Below are 18,999 nucleotides of genomic sequence, written 5' to 3' on the forward strand. Positions count from 1 at the left end.
AAAATGGTGGCACTTGTGGGGGGGTTACCACTGTTTAGGCACATCAGGGGCTCCCCAAATGTGACATGGCGTCCGCTAATTATTCAAACAAATTTTACATTCAAAAAGTCAAATGGCGCTCCTTCCCTTTCAAACCCTGCCGTGCGCCCAAACAGTGGTTTCCCTCCATATATGGGGTATCGGCGTGTTCAGGAGAAATTGCATAACAAATTTCATGGTGCAATTTATCCTATTACCCTTATGATAATGCAAAATTAAGGGATGAAAAACGGTTTTGTGGGAAAAATGTGAAAATTTTATTTTTACAGCTCAATATTATAAACTTCTGTGAAGCACCTTGGGGTTCAAGGTGCTCACCACACATCTAGATAAGTTCCCTAAGGGGTCTAGTTTCCAAAATGGTGTCACTTATGGGGGGTTTCCACTGTTTAGGCACATCAGGAGCTCTCCTAACGCAACATGGCGTCCGCTAATTATTCAGACAAATTTTACATTCAAAAAGTCTAATGGCGCTCCTTCCCTTCCGAACCCTGCCGTGCGCCCAAACAGTTGTTTTCCCTCACATATGGGGTATCAGCACGCTCAAGAGAAATTGCACAAAAAAATTTGGGGTCCATTTTTTCCTCTTACCCCTGTGAAAATAAAAAAAATTGGGTCTAAAGTAAGTAACATTTTTGTGAAAAAAGTTAAATGTTAATTTTTTTCTTCCACGTTCCAAAAATTCCTGTGAAGCACCTGAAGGGTTAATAAAGTTCTTGAATGTGGTTTTGAGCACCTTGAGGGGTGCAGTTTTTAGAATGGTGTCACTTTTGGGTATTTTCTGTCATAAAGACCCCTCAAAGTGACTTCAAATATGATGTGGTCCCTAAAAAAATGTTTTTGTAAATTTTGTTGGAAAAATGAGAAATCGCTGGTCAACTTTTAACCCTTATAGCTCCCTAACAAAAAAAAATTTTGGTTCCAAAATTGTGCTGATGTAAAGTAGACATGTGGGAAATGTTATTTATTAACTCTTTTGTGTGACATATCTCTCGGATTTAAGGGCATGAAAATTCAAAGTTTGAAAATTGCAAAATTTTCGCCAAATTTCCGATTTTTTTCACAAATAAACAAAAGTTTTATCGAAGAAATTTTACCACTATCATGAAGTACAATATGTCACGAAAAAACAATCTCAGAATCAGGGGAATGCGTTGAAGCGTTCCAGAGTAATTACCTCATAAACTGGCAGTGGTCACAATTGAAAAAATTGGCCCGGTCACGAAGGCAAAAACAGGCTCTGGCGCGAAGTGGTTAAGTAGCTTTTCTCATGATTGCATACACCAGGCTATGAAGTTCAAAGCTCAATGAGGTTACAAAACCAAAAAAAGTGCTTTAGTAAGTCAGTAAAAAGTAGGTAGGAGTATTTAAAACAAGAAAATGATAAGGGTGCCCATACTTATGCACCTGTCAAATTTTGTTTGAATGCAGATTGCACATTTTCTGTTAGTGCAATAAACCTCATTTCAAGGCAGAAACATTACTGTGTCCAACAGTTATTACATAGATCAAACTGAAATAGCTGTTGCAAAAACACCAATTTTTAAAAAACATTAAGCTTAAGATTAATAGGGGTGCCCAAACTTTTTCATATAACTGTACATGAGATCTTCAGGCGATGCTGTCGATATGGACAGGTTTGGATAACTTTTCTCTCTAGCGTATGGCCAGCTGATGGCAAGAAGCCTTGAAGACAGGTGATCGCCTTCTTATCTATGGGGGACCGACGGCTATGACCCCAGATTATGAAATCATAACCCGTAGTACCCTGCATAGAGATTTCCTTCACTTGCTGCCGGAACTGACAGTGACCACTGAGGATGTTCCCCTGACAATGTGCCATTATTTGTATGTAGGTGTGCATGTGTCAGTTCACAGTAATAATTGGTATATCTCAGAATCTATACATTAAAGAAAAATTCCATTTGGTAATATAATTCTTTACATAAGGAATAGATGTATTTGTTTTTGTTCCATGGGATGACCCCTGACAATGAGCCATAAATCAGATCCAACCTGATGGATGAACATGTGTGTATCCTGTATTAATATAACACTTAATTGTGCCTTTTTTTTTCTTGCAGGCAATAATGGACAGATTCAGCTTTGGCAGTTCCTCTTAGAGCTGCTCACAGACAAAGACGCCAGAGACTGTATCTCCTGGGTGGGAGATGAAGGAGAATTTAAGTTAAACCAGCCGGAGCTCGTTGCTCAGAAATGGGGACAACGTAAAAATAAGCCCACCATGAACTACGAGAAGCTCAGTCGCGCACTTCGGTAAGAGGGGCACGCCGTCCGCGTTCTTAGATGTTCCTCATAATTCTGCTTTTTGCAAAACTGCAAAGTGAGAGGTGGAAACATTAAGGTTTGCCTCCTTTTAGGCTGTGTTCATGTCCTGTTGGTTCCGTTTCATTAATTCATGACTACAATGGATCAGTTTGCTAACTGATGAAGCCAGATGCAGAGCGGCCATGCTGACTATTACGCGGATTATCTGCTTTACGTTTGGTGTCTGGTTTTAGAACAAGAAAAAGTGCAAAATGCTGAATTATTTATTTATTTATTTTTTCTAAAAAAAAAACCTGACCCGAAGCAAGTTAGACAGACCCCATAATTATCAATGGGGTCCCTCTGCTTCTGGTTGTATGAGGTAGTGTTCTCAAAATGGATTTTTTTGCTGTTTGTTCCTAAAACGGCACAGACAAACTGAACTCCCATACAAGCATGTGAACAGAGCCTAAATGGTCCGTGTCTTTTCAACAAATGTTACAGATATCAATAGTACAATCGAAAATGGGAAACTTTTTGTAGAGAAATCTGTTTCTTTCTTCACTTATGAGCCATTTCTTTTCCTGTCTCTCGGAACGTTTCATTCACTCTGAAAAAACTGCTAAAATTGAACTTGGTCAAATCAAGCCAGCCAGCTCACTGAGATATCAGCTGTCTATTGAAGTCTATGGAATGAGGAGTATGAGGGAGGAGAGCAAGCGACCGGAGACACAGGCAGTGCTGCTTTCTAATAAGTGTTCTTTATCAGTTAAGAAAAGGATTCACAGCTACACCGCTTAGTACTCCTGATAATGTCCTCCATACTGCTGCTGCTTCTTAACATGCCACATACTGAGAGGAGAGCAGGAATCCCGCATGTCTGTGTATGGAGGATATCCTAACAGTTGGTCTCCACCCCACTAGCTGAGAGGCAAATGAAATCTAGAGAGAGCCTGCTGAGGTGCATGCAGGATACAAGTTACATAATGGCCAGAAATACTGTTATTCTTCAAGTACGTATTAGACCGCTTACTCTGACGTGTCCCCTAAACCGTCAGGTGCCCCTGTAAAGGAGTTTACTCAACTTATTAAATAAGTAAAGTTCTCAAGTGCTTATAAAAACGAGAAACTGTTGCATTTTACCCCTTTTTAGAAATATTCAACGGAGGGATTTTTAGTTTTACATTTCACCACCCATTGCCTAGGTTACCCGCCACCTCTGCAGTATATCAGAAGTGGCCGGTTTCCTACGCAAAATCGGGTGCTTACAAGCGGTTTGATAAACAGCTTGCACGTGCTGCCCTGAAGCTGGCAATCTCTTGAAGAAAGAGAAAATCCATTTAAAGGGGTTTCCCACAGATAAAAGTTCTTTTTTTTTTTCTTCGTGGGAAAACCCCTTTAAGCCCTACTTTGCGTTGTGTTCTTTTATGAACATTTTAAGCATAAACCCTCATGCTGTATATTAACAAGTTGCCTTTTCTCTGGCCCCTTAGATATTACTACGACGGGGACATGATCTGTAAAGTTCAAGGCAAAAGGTTTGTCTACAAGTTTGTTTGTGACCTGAAGACTTTAATCGGATACAGCGCAGCCGAGCTGAGCCGCCTGGTGTCCGAATGCGAGCAGAAGAAGATGGCCAAGCTGCAGTTACATGGTTTAGGACAGCCGCTCACAGCCGTGGCCCTGGCCACGGCATCATTGCAGTCGGACAAGGACAACTAAGCACTTGAGCATCCTGGCTGCACCCGCGGCCTTCTACCACCATGCAAGTTTCTCGTCTCATAGAGCCCAATGCGCTTTTATTTTCAGACTGTACAGTGTTCGGCATGATTTTCTACAGAGAACTTTAATGAATTTTGGAACTTGTTATTTTTCGTATTACAAGTTTCTTTTGCCAGAGCCCTTTTATGGAAAAGGGAGCATGAAATATTTTATATATTTTGAATATGAACCGATAATTTACACTTTTTAGTAAGGTTTCCTCATGGAGGATATATTATTCATCCATCATTTCAGTTAGAAATACCCTAAACTTTTTCCAATGTCTTATTATTATTTTATTTTATTTTTTTTTTTCAATTTTTTTTTTTATATAAATTAATCTGCTGATCTTCTTTATGTCGAGGATCCCAAGATGCATTTTTGTTTTCTGCTTTAATAACACTATACGGTATAGATGTGTTCAAAGCTTTTATTCTCAAAATATATGAATTCACTGATATTCTGGGGAAAAAAAGAGAAATATTGCCTATTCTATATATGGTTTCTAGAGGAGGCTACACACAGCATATATAAAATGTGTATGTTAGAGGGGAGCTAAAAAGATCCGTGGGACCCTGGTCCATTGGCCATGTCCGTGGCCAAGAACCTCCTCCTTCCTGCTGGTGTCCTGGGGCCTCTTCTGATTAGTAGGGTCTGTGGCATCATTATATGGCAGCACACATGACATTGCAGGGGGCCTACAAATCAGAAGAGGCTAAGGATCCATCATTGCAATAAAACAACAATCGCCTTCTGGCGATGTCTTGTCACATATGACCACTGCAGTTTGTGATTGACTGCAGCTGTCACTTGTGCCTGGAAGTCATCGCAAGAGGCCGGATGTACAAAAATCACCATCACCGGCACCCCCGCCATACAGCTGTTACCGGTGTTGGTGACGGGCAGAACTGCTCGATAGCGGAGCTGCTCCGTCTCCTTGTAGTGGCTGCGGCCGGGTACTGCACATCCTATTGATTTGAATAGGAGGCGGATGTGCAGTACCCGGCCGCGGCCACTACAGCTCCGCAATTCCAGCCACCGCCAACACCGATAACAGCTGATCGGCGGGTGTGTCATACCCTGACCGATCAGACATTGATGATCTATCCTAAGGATAGGCCATCAATGATAAAGTAGTGGACAACCTCTTTAATATCAAAGATGACTTGTATTTTACCTTCCAACTAGATTCAGTTCTGACTTTGGCTCAAAAACTGCAGTGATCGTCTGTTCAGAAACGCTATGTGGGGCAGCAGTAAGTTATAGGTATTTTTCAAAATGTAAAATTCAGCTCTTGGTGTAAAGTCTTATGGATTTCTGCATCTAAACCTGTCGTGTTGCACCTGCAGTCCGATCTGTGCCGAGAAGCTGAGCAGAGATATATACTGTTTAATTGGAAATGATTTAGTATTGGGCCACATTCACATGTTCAGTATTTCACATCCGTATTTGTAAGCCAAAACCCGGAGTGGGTGATAAATACAGAAGTGGTGAAGTGTTTCTATTATACTTTTCCTCTGATTTTTCCACTCCTGGTTTTGGCTTACAAATACTGATGTAAAATACTGACCGAATACTGAACGTGGCCTAACTTGCGTTTATTGAAATTCCTGGTGTTTGTATAGGAGTCCAGTGGACGGTCCTACTAGTCATTGACGGTCAACTCTGCATGTAGTCCAACAGGAATACTGTCGATCACTGAGTAGGACTGCCCACTGGACAAACACCAGGGAGATTTCAATGAATAAAACCTTTAGGGGCTGTTTCACATGTCCGTGTACTTCAGTCTTGTGTCTGATCGCAATGCACGGACTGGCCGCGGCTCTCCCTACCATATAATTCTATGAAGTTATCACTCTCAGGTCAGGAGATGCGCAGCCAGGCTGTGCATTGCCATCAGACCGAAATGCATGGACATGTGAAACAGCTCTCTGCGCTCAAAAATGTCTGACATCAACCTGATCAGCTACTTCTGATTTTATAACAAAAAAATGAGGTAAGATTACAATGACAGGTAACAGATATATACACAGCTGGTAACACCGGAGCCACCGTTCACCATAGGTGATGTCACAGCTCGCCTCCTCCCTTCACAATGACTTTTGTACATGCTCATTAGATGCTTCAATACAAAAGATAGGGTTGGGGGTCTGTTCATTACGGCTATGTACAGGTGTTGTTTCCTGAAACAGAAAGTTAGTCTGAAAAAGCCCTAGTGGTCAATGTGAAAACTACAAGATTTGTATTTTTACAGATTGTGATGTGGGATAAAAAACATTGCTGTCTCAACACAAAAACTTGATTTAAACAGTAGATAATTTTCTGATGAGGGCAGCTCCAGTAACTATTCTGGAGGACCTGTCATGTCTGTACATTACACAGATGGATCATTAATTTTAATGAAAACTGTGTAATACTTTATTTTACCTGCGGAGGTGCTGCATCAGGACACTTGCTGTAATTTTCCCCCAGGATACAGCTACCTGTGTCACCTAGGTGTGAAGACCAACAGATGAGAAGTGAAATGGAGTTGTCCATGTCTGATATGTTGGAAATATAAATGTGTAGAACTCAATAGATATGGTCAGCTTTGGGGAAAATGTGGGGTTTTTTTGTGTATTTTGGGCTAAAAAAAAAAAACCTTGCAATTAAGCTTCACTGACTATTTCTGAACTGTCTGCTTTCTATGGGCTTTGTTACTGTATATCATTGGCTGCAAAACGAGTTACCGTATTTTTCGGACTATAAGACGCACCTAGGTTTTAGAGAAGGAAAAAAAAATATTTACGCAAAGAATGTGGTCACGATGCCCTGTTATAGGGAAGGGAGTCTGCTGCTGACACTGGTATTGGGGTAATGTCCTCCAATTCTGTTAATATACTCCATCTTGGTATACGTAGCCCTCACCCCCATCCTGCTATGCATGGCACCCCATGATCCCCCATCCTGGTATGCATGGCACCCCATGATCCCCCATCCTGGTATGCATGGCACCCCATGATCCCCCATCCTGCTATGCATGGCACCCCTTGAGCCCCCATCCTGGTATGCTTGGCACCCCTTGAGCCCCCATCCTGCTGCCCACAAAAACAAACAATCATACTCGCCTCCTCTCTCCTCCAGCGCTGTCCCGCTCTGCTGCTGACACTCACTGTGTGAGCCGCGCATGGCGTCCCTGCCCTGCGCCCTAACACTGTGTGAGAGCGCGCACACTACCGCAGCGTGGTTCCTGCTGCGCTCTGCAGTCAGTGTGCCTGTTATTAAAGACCATGGATATTCACTACAACCCATGGGAGTGGGTTGTAGGGAATATTCATGAGCTTTAATAGCGGGCACACAGAGCGCAGCAGTGTGCCGGCTATTAAGGAAAATGAATATTCCCTGCTCCCCACACCCATGTGTGTGGGGAGCAGGGAATATTCATTTTCCTTAGTAGCGGGTATGCAGGCTGCAGCAGTCGGCTGCTGCCTCCTGTGCCACGCTGATCCCCTGCTGCTGCTCCCCCAGACATACCACGCAGAGCCACAGTATATACAGGGAGATAGTATTCAGACTATAAGACGCACCCCCCCACTTTCCTCCAATATTTTGGAGGAAAAAAGTGCGTCTTACAGTCCCTAAAATACGGTAATTGGAGGATCCATCAGTGAGCTTGTTCTGACTGGGCGTTTGTAACTCTCTTATGCCATTTTCTGAGCTAGTCTTCATAAATAAACGCATCAAAGTTGAGCTGAGCTTCGATATGAGTCGGATGACGGGAGCTCAGTAAAAGACAAAGCATTACTAAGTCACCGGCAGAATGAGCTCATTGACCAATTCTCCATCAAAGGGAACTTGTCGCCAGATTCTTGCTGCCCAAACTGTGTGCAAGTCAGAGCCGGGTCCATTCAACAGATCTGGAGGAGACCAGAGACGACTAGCGCCAGCGCTGCTGGAGATGATTCACAATTATCTCGCTGTGGTAGAGACCTGTCCATCAACCGCAACAGTGCTGGGAAGAACCGTCCGAGGGGGGGTTCACGACCTTTGACGTATATTTACATCAATGGTCGTGTCCCTGCCTTTGCTGTGGGCTCGCAGGCTGAGCCAACATCTTTTCCCGCACATGAAGGCTGATTTAATCAGCCATCATGTACTTTAACCGCTGCGGATGGTGTGGTGCTCCACCCGTGGATGTTATCCAGTTAAATTCTGCTGTCAACCACTGACAGTGGAATGTAAGAAGCGCCAGCCGTCATGTCATGTGACCGCGGTGTGCCAATGGGCTCTCGTGATAGCCGAGGGTCTTCTGATGATCCCTGTGCAGGTCATTACAATTCTCCTGTGAATGCCGGCTTGTGGCCGGCGTTCATAGATCTTGATTTCTGATCCATGTAGCAGGGCTGAAGCCCTCTTATGTGTAGCACAAGCAATCGGACCATTGCAGCTTCAAGTCTCCTAAGGGGACTATTAAATAAAGTTAGGAGTTAAAAAAATAAATAAATAAAAACAAGTTCAAATCACCTCCCATTTTCCCTATTAAAAATAAAATGAACAAAATAAATACACATTATTTGGTATCGCTGCATTCAGAAATGTCCGACCTTTCATAATGTAAAGTAAATCAATCTGATCGGTAAACGGCGTAATGAGAAAAAGAAGTCAAAACGCCAGAATTATGTTTTGTTTGTTTTTTTCTGCCGCCACATTGTAGTGAAAGGCAATCAAACACTGGATCTGCCCCAAAATGGTGTCAATAAAATCGTCACCTTTGGCCGCAAAAACATAAGCCCTCACCCGGCCCTAGATCCTGAAAAATGAAAATGTTACGGGTTTCCAAAAATGGCGACATAAGCAAAAAAAAAAAATAATAATTTCATACAAATATCAGAAATTTTATTTTTCACCACTTAAATAATTTAATAAAACCATCTATACGTTTGGTATCTGCCTATTCGCAATGACCTGGGGAACCATACTGCCAGGTCAGTCTTGCCATATAGTGAACTATATAGTCGTAACTGAAAAAAAAAAAAGGCTTTTGGAAGAAGAGGTGAAAAAACGAAAGTGCACAAATGGAAAATTGCAAGGTCATGAAGAGGTTAAAGAATAATAATAACTTTGCAGCCGCCAGGCTCTATTTTGCCCGGATTCATGTTGCCAGTGGTTTGGGCAGGTTCCTTTTAACTCATTATGCAGCCAGCAATGTGCAAGGAAACAAGAGCCTGCAGAAGCCGAATGGCGCAACATTTTAATTATTAAATTTTTTAAATAAAACCCAATTGCAAAAGTGGAGAGCAGAGATGTGCTTCAGGGGCGGACGTATCATTGTTGCAACCTATGCGACCGCACAGGGGTCCAAGAGGTAAGTGGGCTCATTTCTACTGCCACAGCATGCGCAATTTTGCATTTTTAGGAGCTCTTGGCCTGTAAGGTGCCCATATATTATTCTTGCGCAGGGGCCCTTTTCTAGTCCTCTTCCGCTCTGAAGGGACAATTTGCATATTTCCCAGGGGAGTGTTGCGGCTTAAAAGTCTCCTCACCTTGGCATGTGTCAGGCTTGACATGTTACTCTCTGCAAGTAGAAACGTTCCCCCTTGGATCTAAGGAATTAAAAAAAAAACTTAGTGGGTTTAGAAAAACTATTCTAGCTTCTAGCCTTAAAGGGGTGTTCTGTCATCAAGTTTGAAAGTTATCTATTGGATAGGAGATACTTTCTGATCACTGGGAGGTCCTAACACTGTGTCTCCAAGAGAACCAGAGCTCTGAAGAGCTTTGTGTGATGGTCGTTCAAGTGCATTCCTCATTTCATTCGAGCAGGAGCGCTGTCGATCAGCCGAGTGCAGCGCTTGGCAATCTTCGGCACTCCCATTAAGAATGAATGGAGCAGTAGTGCGCATGATGGACCACTGCTCCATCCACATAGATTTCTTCAGAGCCTTGGTTCTCGAGATCACTGTGGGTCACGGCGATCGGACCTCCAACAATCGGAAAGTTATCCCCTATTTTCTGGATGAGTGATGGCTTTCAAACTTGAACACCTTTTAATGATGTGTCTGATTTGTGGGACCTCCATCAGTTTATCTGGAGCAGTGACTGTCCCTTTGTAGGATCCAGCACAACTGCATTATGATCGGCTCCATAAACTACTTTCAGTATTGCATTTGCACCCTTTTTTTTTTGTTTTATTTTTTTGTGTATTTTAATTGAGCCTTATTTTCCTTTTTAATTAATTATTGTTGCTTTTTAATGTTCTTCATTTTAGATGAGGTTTGGGTCTTCCAGATTCTTCTGACCAATTCATCAATTGCAACTTTTGCATAAATGTTCCCCAGTCCCCTCCTGGTGTGACTTAATGTATATCTGGAATTATTGCGCAATTTATTTTTTTTATATTGTAGCGAAACATTCGACTTTTTGAGCTAAAAAGTCGAAAAACGGGTTGATGGCAAAAATAAAGAGCAGTTTTGATTTTGTGCGAAGTTTATTAACTATTTTGAAGAATTGGGTGCAAAAAAAAAAACATCAACGAATGCCATAAGACAAAAGAAAAGTGTCTAAAAAAACTTATTAATCGCTTGGACAAAAATGTACATACCCCTAAAAAAGATTGACCATACGGATATGTTAAACTAAGGTGTGTACAAACTTGTAATCAGTCTGTGTACCTATTTAGAGGGTGAAAAGTAGTCACTGTGCTGTTTGGCATCATGGAGCAAAGACAGTTAAGGAAAAAGTTTGTCTCAGGAGATTAGAAAGAAAATTATAGACAAACACGTTAGAGGTACAGTCATGGCCAAAAGTTTTGAGAATAACACCAAAATTATATTTTCACATGATCTGCTGGCCTCTGGTTTTTATTAGTGTTTGTCTGATGTTTATATCACATACAGAAATATAATTGTAATCATATTATAGAATCATAGAATCATAGAATGGTAGAGTTGGAAGGGACCTCCTGGGTCATCTGGTCCAACCCCCTGCTCAAAGCAGGATTCACTAGATCATCTCAGACAGATGTCTGTCCAGCCTCTGTTTGAAGACGTCCATTGAAGGGGAACTCACCACCTCTCGTGGCAGCCTGTTCCACTCATTAATCACCCTAACTGTCAAAAAGTTTTTTCTAATATCTAATCTGTGTCTCCTCCCATTTAGTTTCATCCCATTGCTTCTAGTATTTCCTTGTGCAAATGAGAATAAAGATGATCCTTCTACAATGTGACAGCCCTTGACATATTTGTAGACAGCTATTAAGTCTCCTCTCAGTCTTCTTTTTTGCAAGCTAAACATTCCCAAATCCTGCAACCGTTCCTCATAGGACATGGTTTGCAGACCAGTCACCATTCTGGTCGCTCTTCTCTGAACTTGCTCCAGTTTGTCGATGTCTTTTTTAAAATGTGGTGCCCAAAACTGTACACAGTATTCCAGATGAGGTCTGACCAAAGAGGAGTAAAGACCGATAATGACTTCACGTGATCTAGACTGTATGCTTCTGTTAATACATCCCAGAATTGTATTTGCCTTTTTTGCTGCTGCATCACACTGTTGACTCATGTTCAGTCTATGATCTATTAGTATACCTAAGTCTTTTTCACATGTACTGTTGCTTAGCTCTATTCCTCCCATTCTGTATATGCTTTTTTCATTTTTATTGCCCAGATGTAGTACTTTGCATTTTTCCCGGTTAAAAACCATTCTGTTGGTTGCTGCCCACTGCTCCAGTTTATTTAGGTCTTTTTGAATCCTCTCTCTCTCTTCTCTAGTATTAGCTATCCCTCCTAGCTTTGTGTCATCAGCAAATTTAATCAGTTTACCCTCAATTCCTTCATCTAAATCATTGATAAAGATGTTGAACAATACAGGTCCCAGGACGGAGCCCTGTGGTACCCCACTTGAGACATTCATCCAGCTGGATGTGAAGCCATTTACAACCACCCTTTGAGTCCGATCACTAAGCCAGTTATGAATCCACCTAACAGTTGCCTGGTCCATTGCATACTTGGTCATTTTTTCAATAAGGATGATGTGAGATACTTTGTCAAATGCTTTGCTGAAGTCAAGATATACTATATCTACAGCATTTCCCTGATCCACCCAGTCAGTGATTCTGTCATAGAAGGAAATTAAGTTAGTCTGACATGACTTGTTAGTTACAAACCCATGCTGACTCTGGTTAATCACTTCATTCTTATCCATGTACTTACATACATGTTGTTTAATAATTTGTTCAAAGATCTTTCCTGGTATAGAAGTCAGACTCACCGGCCTATAGTTCCCTGGGTCCACCTTCTTCCCCTTTTTGAAGATAGGAACAACATTTGCTCTTCTCCAGTCTTCTGGGACTTCTCCTGTTCTCCAAGAATTTTCAAAGATTATGGAGAGTGGTTCTAAAATTTCTTCTATGATCTCCTTCAGTACTCTGGGGTGTAATTCATCTGGACCTGGAGACTTGAACTCATTTATGTTAGCTAAATATTCCCTCACAATCTTTCTGTTTACTGATAACTTGGATTCCTCTATTCCTTTAAAAGGACAGTGAAGATCAGTTGATGTTACATTTTCTTTCTGAGAGAAAACAGATGCAAAATAGGAATTAAAAAGTTCGGCCTTCTCAACATCCTCTCTTACCATTTCTCCATTTTCATCCTGTAAAAATCCTATAGCATCTTTGACTTTTCTTTTACTTTTGACATACCCCCAAAATCCTTTTTTATTGCTTTTGACATCTCTTGCAAGCCTTAATTCATTGTCCGCTTTAGCTAACCTGATACGTGCCCTGCAGGATCTGCAGACTGCATTATAATCTTCTTTAGATATGCCTCCCTCTTTCCATTTAATAAACATTTCTTTCTTTCTTTTTAGCATGTGTTTAAGTTCTGTGTTCATCCATCCTGGTTTCCTTAAATGCTTCCCATTCTTCCTACTTTTTGGGATTGTTAACGATTGTGCTTTGAGAATCTCATTTTTAAAAATTTCCCATCCTTCCTGGACATTTTTGTCCTTAAGGACATCCAGCCATTGGATCCCTCCTATTCTCTTTCTGAGTCTCTTAAAATCTGCCTTTCTAAAATCTAACCTTGAAGTTTGAGTCTTCACATGTCTTCCTCCTCTAGTTATCCAAAATTCTATAATAGCATGATCGCTGCCTCCTAGGGTCCCAGCCACCTTTACCTCCTCAACCATTTCCTCCCTGTTTATAAGGATTAGATCCAAAGTAGCAGATCCCCTTGTTTTCTCCCCTACCTTTTGGAAGATAAAGTTGTCAGCAAGAGAGGATGAGAATTTGCTTGACCTGTTAGTTTTACTTGAGAGAGATTCCCAACAAATGTCTGGATAGTTGAAATCTCCCATGACCACTACGTCATATTTTTTGGAGAACTTGGTCATTTGATACATAAAGAGTTCATCCATATCTTCAGCTTGCCCAGGTGGCCTGTAGTAAATGCCTACAATGGTGTCCTTTCCGTTGTTCTCTCCTTGTATTCTTACCCAAACAGTTTCCACAGAACTCCCAGTCTCTGAAGCTTCAATCTCTGTGCAGATATACGCTTTTCTAACATACAATGCAACACCTCCTCCTCGTTTATCAAGTCTGTTTCTTGCAAATAAGTTGTATCCTTTTAGCCTTTTATTCCAATCATGTGTATCGTCCCACCAAGTTTCAGTGATTCCAATGACATCATATTCCTTTTCCTGCATTAGTAGTTCCAATTCTCCTTGTTTGTTGCCCATGCTTTGTGCATTTGTATAAAAACATTTTAGTTTGTGATTGGTTTCTCTTCCTCCCATATTTTTATTATTTAGATTTTTTTGTCTTTGTTCTTCTTTTCCACTTCCAGTAGCAGAGATCTCAATAGTATTTGTCAGCTGTATGGCTTTTTCTGGCCTTTTGCTTCCCTTCCCACATTGTTCTAGTTTAAAGCTCTTCTGATGAGTGTAGCAAGGCGACTTCCAAATACATGTTTTCCAGTCTTCGTAAGGTGCACCCCATCTCTAGCAAGTAGTCCATCGTATAGGTAATTCATTCCGTGATCCAGAAATCCAAATCCTTGTTGACGGCACCATCGACGTAGCCAGTTGTTCACCTGTAGAATCTTATTCCACCTCATTGTTCCATATAATTGCAATCATATTAGGAGTACCAATAGGTTATATTGACAGTTAGAATGACTTAATGCAGCAAGTCAATATTTGCAGTGTTGCCCCTTCTTCTTCAAGACCTCTGTAATTCTCCCTGGCATGCTCTCAATCAACTTTTGGACCAAATCCTGACTGATAGCAGTCCATTCTTGCATAATCAATGCTTGCATTTTGCCAGAATTTGTTGGTTTTTGTTTGTCCACCCGTCTCTTGATGATTGACCACAAGTTGTCAATGGGATTAAGATCTGGGGAGTTTCCAGGCCATGGACCCAAAATCTCTATGTTTTGTTCCATGAGCCATTTAGTTATCACCTTTGCTTTATGGCAAGGCGCTCCATCATGCTGTAAAAAGGCATTGTTGGGCGCCAAACTGCTCTTGGACGGTTGGGAGAAGTTGCTCTTGGAGGACATTATGGTACCATTCTTTATTCATGGCTGTGTTTTTAGGCAAGACTGTGAGTGAGCCGATTCCCTTGGCTGAGAAGCAACCCCACACATGAATGGTTTCAGGATGCTTTACAGTTGGCATGAGATAAGACTGGTGGTAGCGCTCACCTCTTCTTCTCCGAATAAGCTGTTTTCCAGATGTCCCAAACAATCGAAAAGGGGTTTCATCAGAGAAAATGACTTTGCCCCAGTCCTCAGCAGTCCACTCCCTGTACCTTTTGCAGAATATCAGTCGGTCCCTGATGTTTTTTCTGGAGAGAAGTGGCTTCTTTGCTGCCCTCCTTGAAACCAGCCCTTGCTCAAAGAGTCTCCGACTCACAGTGCGTGCAGAAGCACTCACACCAGCCTGCTGCCATTCCTGAGCAAGCTTGGCACTGCTGGTAGTCCGATCCCGCAACTGAAACAGTTTTAAGATACGGTCCTGGCGCTTGCTGGTCTTTCTTGGGCGCCCTGGAGCCTTTTTGACAACAATGGAAGCTCTCTCCTTGAAGTTCTTGATGCGATAGATTGTTGACTGAGGTGCAATCTTTGTAGCTGCGATACTCTTCCCTGTTAGGCCATTTTTGTGCAGTGCAATGATGGCTGCACATGTTTCTTTAGAGATAACCATGGTTAACTGAAGAGAAAAAAATGATACCAAGAACCAGCCTCCTTTTAAAGTGTCCAGTGATGTCATTCTTACTTAATCATGACTGATCGCCAGCCCTGTCCTCATCAAAACCCACACCTGTGTTAATGGATCAATCACTAAAACGATGTTAGCTGCTCCTTTTAAGGCAGGACTGCAATGATGTTGAAATGTGTTTTGGGGGTTAAAGTTCATTTTCTGGGCAAATATTGACTTTGCAAGTACAGTAATTGCTGTTAAGCTGATCGCTCTTTGACATTCAGGAGTATATGCAAATTGCCATTACAAAAAATGAAGCTGTAAACTTTGGAAAAATTACTATTTGTCTCATTCTCAATACTTTTGGCCATGACTGTAAAGGCTATAAGACCCTCTCCAAGCAGCTTGATGTTCCTTTTACTTCAATTGCACATATTATTCAGATGTTTAAGGCCTAAGGGACTGTAGCCAACCTTCTTGTGCTGATTCAATTTTTTCTTTATATATATATATATATATATATATATATATATATATATATATATATATATATATATATATATATATATATAAATTTATTTTTTACTTTAACATTTAGTCCAGTTAGATTACTGGGTGCAGCTGTTCTGACGCAATCATAGCTTTTAGATTTAGCATGAAGCAGAGCTGAGGAAGCTAACCCCGCCCACACCAGGCTCTGTATGTACAATGTCTATAGTGAGCTGCTTATTATAGCTGGAGGATTTGCCGGATTAGGAGGCACATACAGCTGTGGGATGGGATGTAGTTACTTTCCTAACGTTCTCACCGCCAATATCTGCCAGTTGCTGAACGTCCATAGAAATATCACTGCAGTTTCCTGACCGCACCTGTATGTATCCTTAGACTTTGAGAAGTGTCCGTACCAAATATGGCGGCCGTACTTTTAGATTAATATGATGAAAGTAAGTCTCATCTCTATGGACGATACCCTTGCATTAGGCAATGCTATAAATCATCCGACGTGGTATAAAAGTATCACACTGGATATAATAATCTGCGCTGACTAGTTACCACTCCATAATTCTATCTTTCTCCATCATTCACCTTGCTGGCAGGAATTTATCCCGTACGTTTCCGCTACGTTCCCCCAGGTGAAATGTTCCGATAATTATTTGAATCGCTAAAGTTGTATATTTCAGCCATATGAAAGTGTTCAGTCATTAATCACATTTATGATGGCTCAGCGTCCCTAATTACAGATAAATGTCCGGATCGCTCGTCTTACGCTCTATTAAATCACTGTATAATTAGGAACATGCAGCAGGTAGTGTCGCTCCTAGGATCTTCACATAATTAGCAGGATGTTATCAAGTCATTGGGGTGAGCACAATGCCGCCTGATCGTATCTACTGTTCCAAAGACCAGCGAGCGATTCTAAGCAAAAATCTGCAGTGTGGATGATTGATGCCACAGATTACACCACCTCTTGGTTGGATTACGTTGCACATAAATTTTGCCACAATTTGGCGCAGCTTTTTGCATTTTAAATGACGCCCCTTTCCAATATGAAACCGCACCCCTTTTCAGATAAAAAATATTTTAGATATATAATAGGTTAAAGGGAACCTGACAGCTGATACAGGCACCATGTATCAGACAATGGCTGCATGTTTCCAGCCATATACAGTACAGACCAAAAGTTTGGACACACCTTCTCATTTAAAGATTTTTCTGTATTTTCATGACTTTGAAAGTTGTACATTCACACTGAAGGCATCAAAACTATGAATTAACACATGTGGAATTATATACTTAACAAAAAAGTGTGAAACAACTGAAAATATGTCTTATATTCCAGGTTCTTCAAAGTAGCCACCTTTTGCTTTGATGACTGCTTTGCACACTCTTGGCATTCTCTTGATGAGCTTCAAGAGGTAGTCAACGGAAATGGTTTTCACTTCACAGGTGTGCCCTGTCAGGTTTAATAAGTGGGATTTCTTGCATTATAAATGAGGTTGGGACCAACAGTTGTGTTGTGCAGAAGTCAGGTGGATACACAGCTGATAGTCCTACTGAATAGACTGTTAGCTGCTTTTTTCTTGCCATAATACAAATTCTAAGTAAAGAAAAACGAGTGGCCATCATTACTTTAAGAAATGAAGGTCAGTCAGTCCGAAAAATTGGGCAAACTTTGAATGTGTGCCCAAGTGCAGTTGAAAAAACCATCAAGCGCTACAAAGAAACTGGCACACATGAGGACCGCCCCAGTAAAGGAAGACCAAGAGTCACCTCTGCTTCTGAGGATAAGTTTATCCGAGTCACCAGCCTCAGAAATCACAGGTTAACAGCAACTCAGATTAGAGACCAGGTCAATGCCACACAGAGTTCTAGCAGCAGACACATCTCTTCAACCACTGTTAAGAGGAGACTTTGTGCAGCCGGCCTTCATGGTAAAATAGCTGCTAGGAAACCACTGCTAAGGACAGGCAACAAGCAGAAGAGACTTGTTTGAGCTAAAGAACACAAGGAATGGACATTAGACCAGTGGAAATCTGTGCTTTGGTCTGATGAGTCCAAATTTGAGATCTTTGGTTCCAACCACCGTGTCTTTGTGCGACGCAGAAAAGGTGAACGGATGGACTCTACATGCCTGGTTCCCACCGTGAAGCATGGAGGAGGAGGTGTGATGGTGTGGGGGTGCTTTGCTGGTGACACTGTTGGGAATTTATTCAAAATTGAAGGCATACTGAACCAGCATGGCTACCACAGCATCTTGCAGTGGCATGCTATTCCATCCGATTTGCGTTTAGTTGGACCATCATTTATTTTTCAACAGGACAATGACCCCAACACACATCTCCAGGCTGTGTAAGGGCTATTTGACCAAGAAGGAGAGTGATGGGGTGCTACGCCAGATGACCTGGCCTCCACAGTCACCAGACCTGAACCCAATCGAGATGGTTTGGGGGTGAGCTGGACCGCAGAGTGAAGGCAAAAGGGCCAACAAGCACTAAGCATCTCTGGGAACTCCTTCAAGATTGTTGGAAGACCATTTCCGGTGACTACCTCTTGAAGCTCATCAAGAGAATGCCAAGAGTGTGCAAAGCAGTCATCAAAGCAAAAGGTGACTACTTTGAAGAACCTAGAATATAAGACATATTTTCAGTTGTTTCACACTTTTTTGTTAAGTATATAATTCCACATGTGTTAATTCATAGTTTTGATGCCTTCACTGTGAATGTACAATTTTCAAAGACATGAAAATGTAGAAAAATCTTTAAATGAGAAGGTGTGTCCAAACTTTTGGTCTGTACTGTATATATATATATATATATATATATATATAGTTTAATAGCCGCCGGGGGCCAAGCTGTGCTGGAGACTAGTCAGGCAGGCGGGTCCCCAGTGGTATCTCCCCGCCTGCTGCCCTGGAGTGACCGATCTCTCCATGCGTACAAGTATAGGAAGAGACCTGTCACTCAAGGGCAACGAGCGGGGAGAAACCGCCGGGAAGAGACCTGTCACTCAAGGGCAGCGAGTAGGAGAAACCTGCCAGGAAAAGACCTGTCACTCAAGGGCAGTGGGTGGGAGAAACCTGCCGAGAAGAGACCTGTCACTCAAGGGCAGCGGGTGGGAGAAACCTGCCAGGAAGAGACCTGTCACTCAAGAGCAGCGGGTGGGAGAAACCTGCCAGGAAGAGACCTGTCACTCAAGGGCAGCGGGCGGGGAGAAACCTGCCGAGAAGAAACCTGTCACTCAAGGGCAGCGGGAGGG

The 18,999-nt window shown here is 41.9% G+C and overlaps 1 protein-coding gene across 2 annotated transcripts in view; it reads left to right on the forward strand.

Annotated features, from left to right (window-relative positions):
* The window catches only part of GABPA (GA binding protein transcription factor subunit alpha), a 34,692-nt gene extending 24,174 nt beyond the window's left edge, over positions 1-10,518 (forward strand). For both annotated transcript variants that reach the window (XM_073668272.1, XM_073668271.1), the window contains exons 9-10: positions 2,124-2,316; positions 3,801-10,518. In XM_073668272.1, coding sequence (XP_073524373.1) covers positions 2,124-2,316; positions 3,801-4,029 — 422 coding nt within the window. In that variant the 3' untranslated portion in view covers positions 4,030-10,518. The remainder of the gene's footprint in view (positions 1-2,123; positions 2,317-3,800) is intronic.
* Positions 10,519-18,999: the final 8,481 nt, after the last annotated feature.

This window comes from Phyllobates terribilis, unplaced genomic scaffold (assembly GCF_046119375.1).
Source record: "Phyllobates terribilis strain yellow unplaced genomic scaffold, ASM4611937v1 Scaffold_2__4_contigs__length_985480577, whole genome shotgun sequence".
NCBI classification, from domain to species: domain Eukaryota; kingdom Metazoa; phylum Chordata; class Amphibia; order Anura; family Dendrobatidae; genus Phyllobates; species Phyllobates terribilis.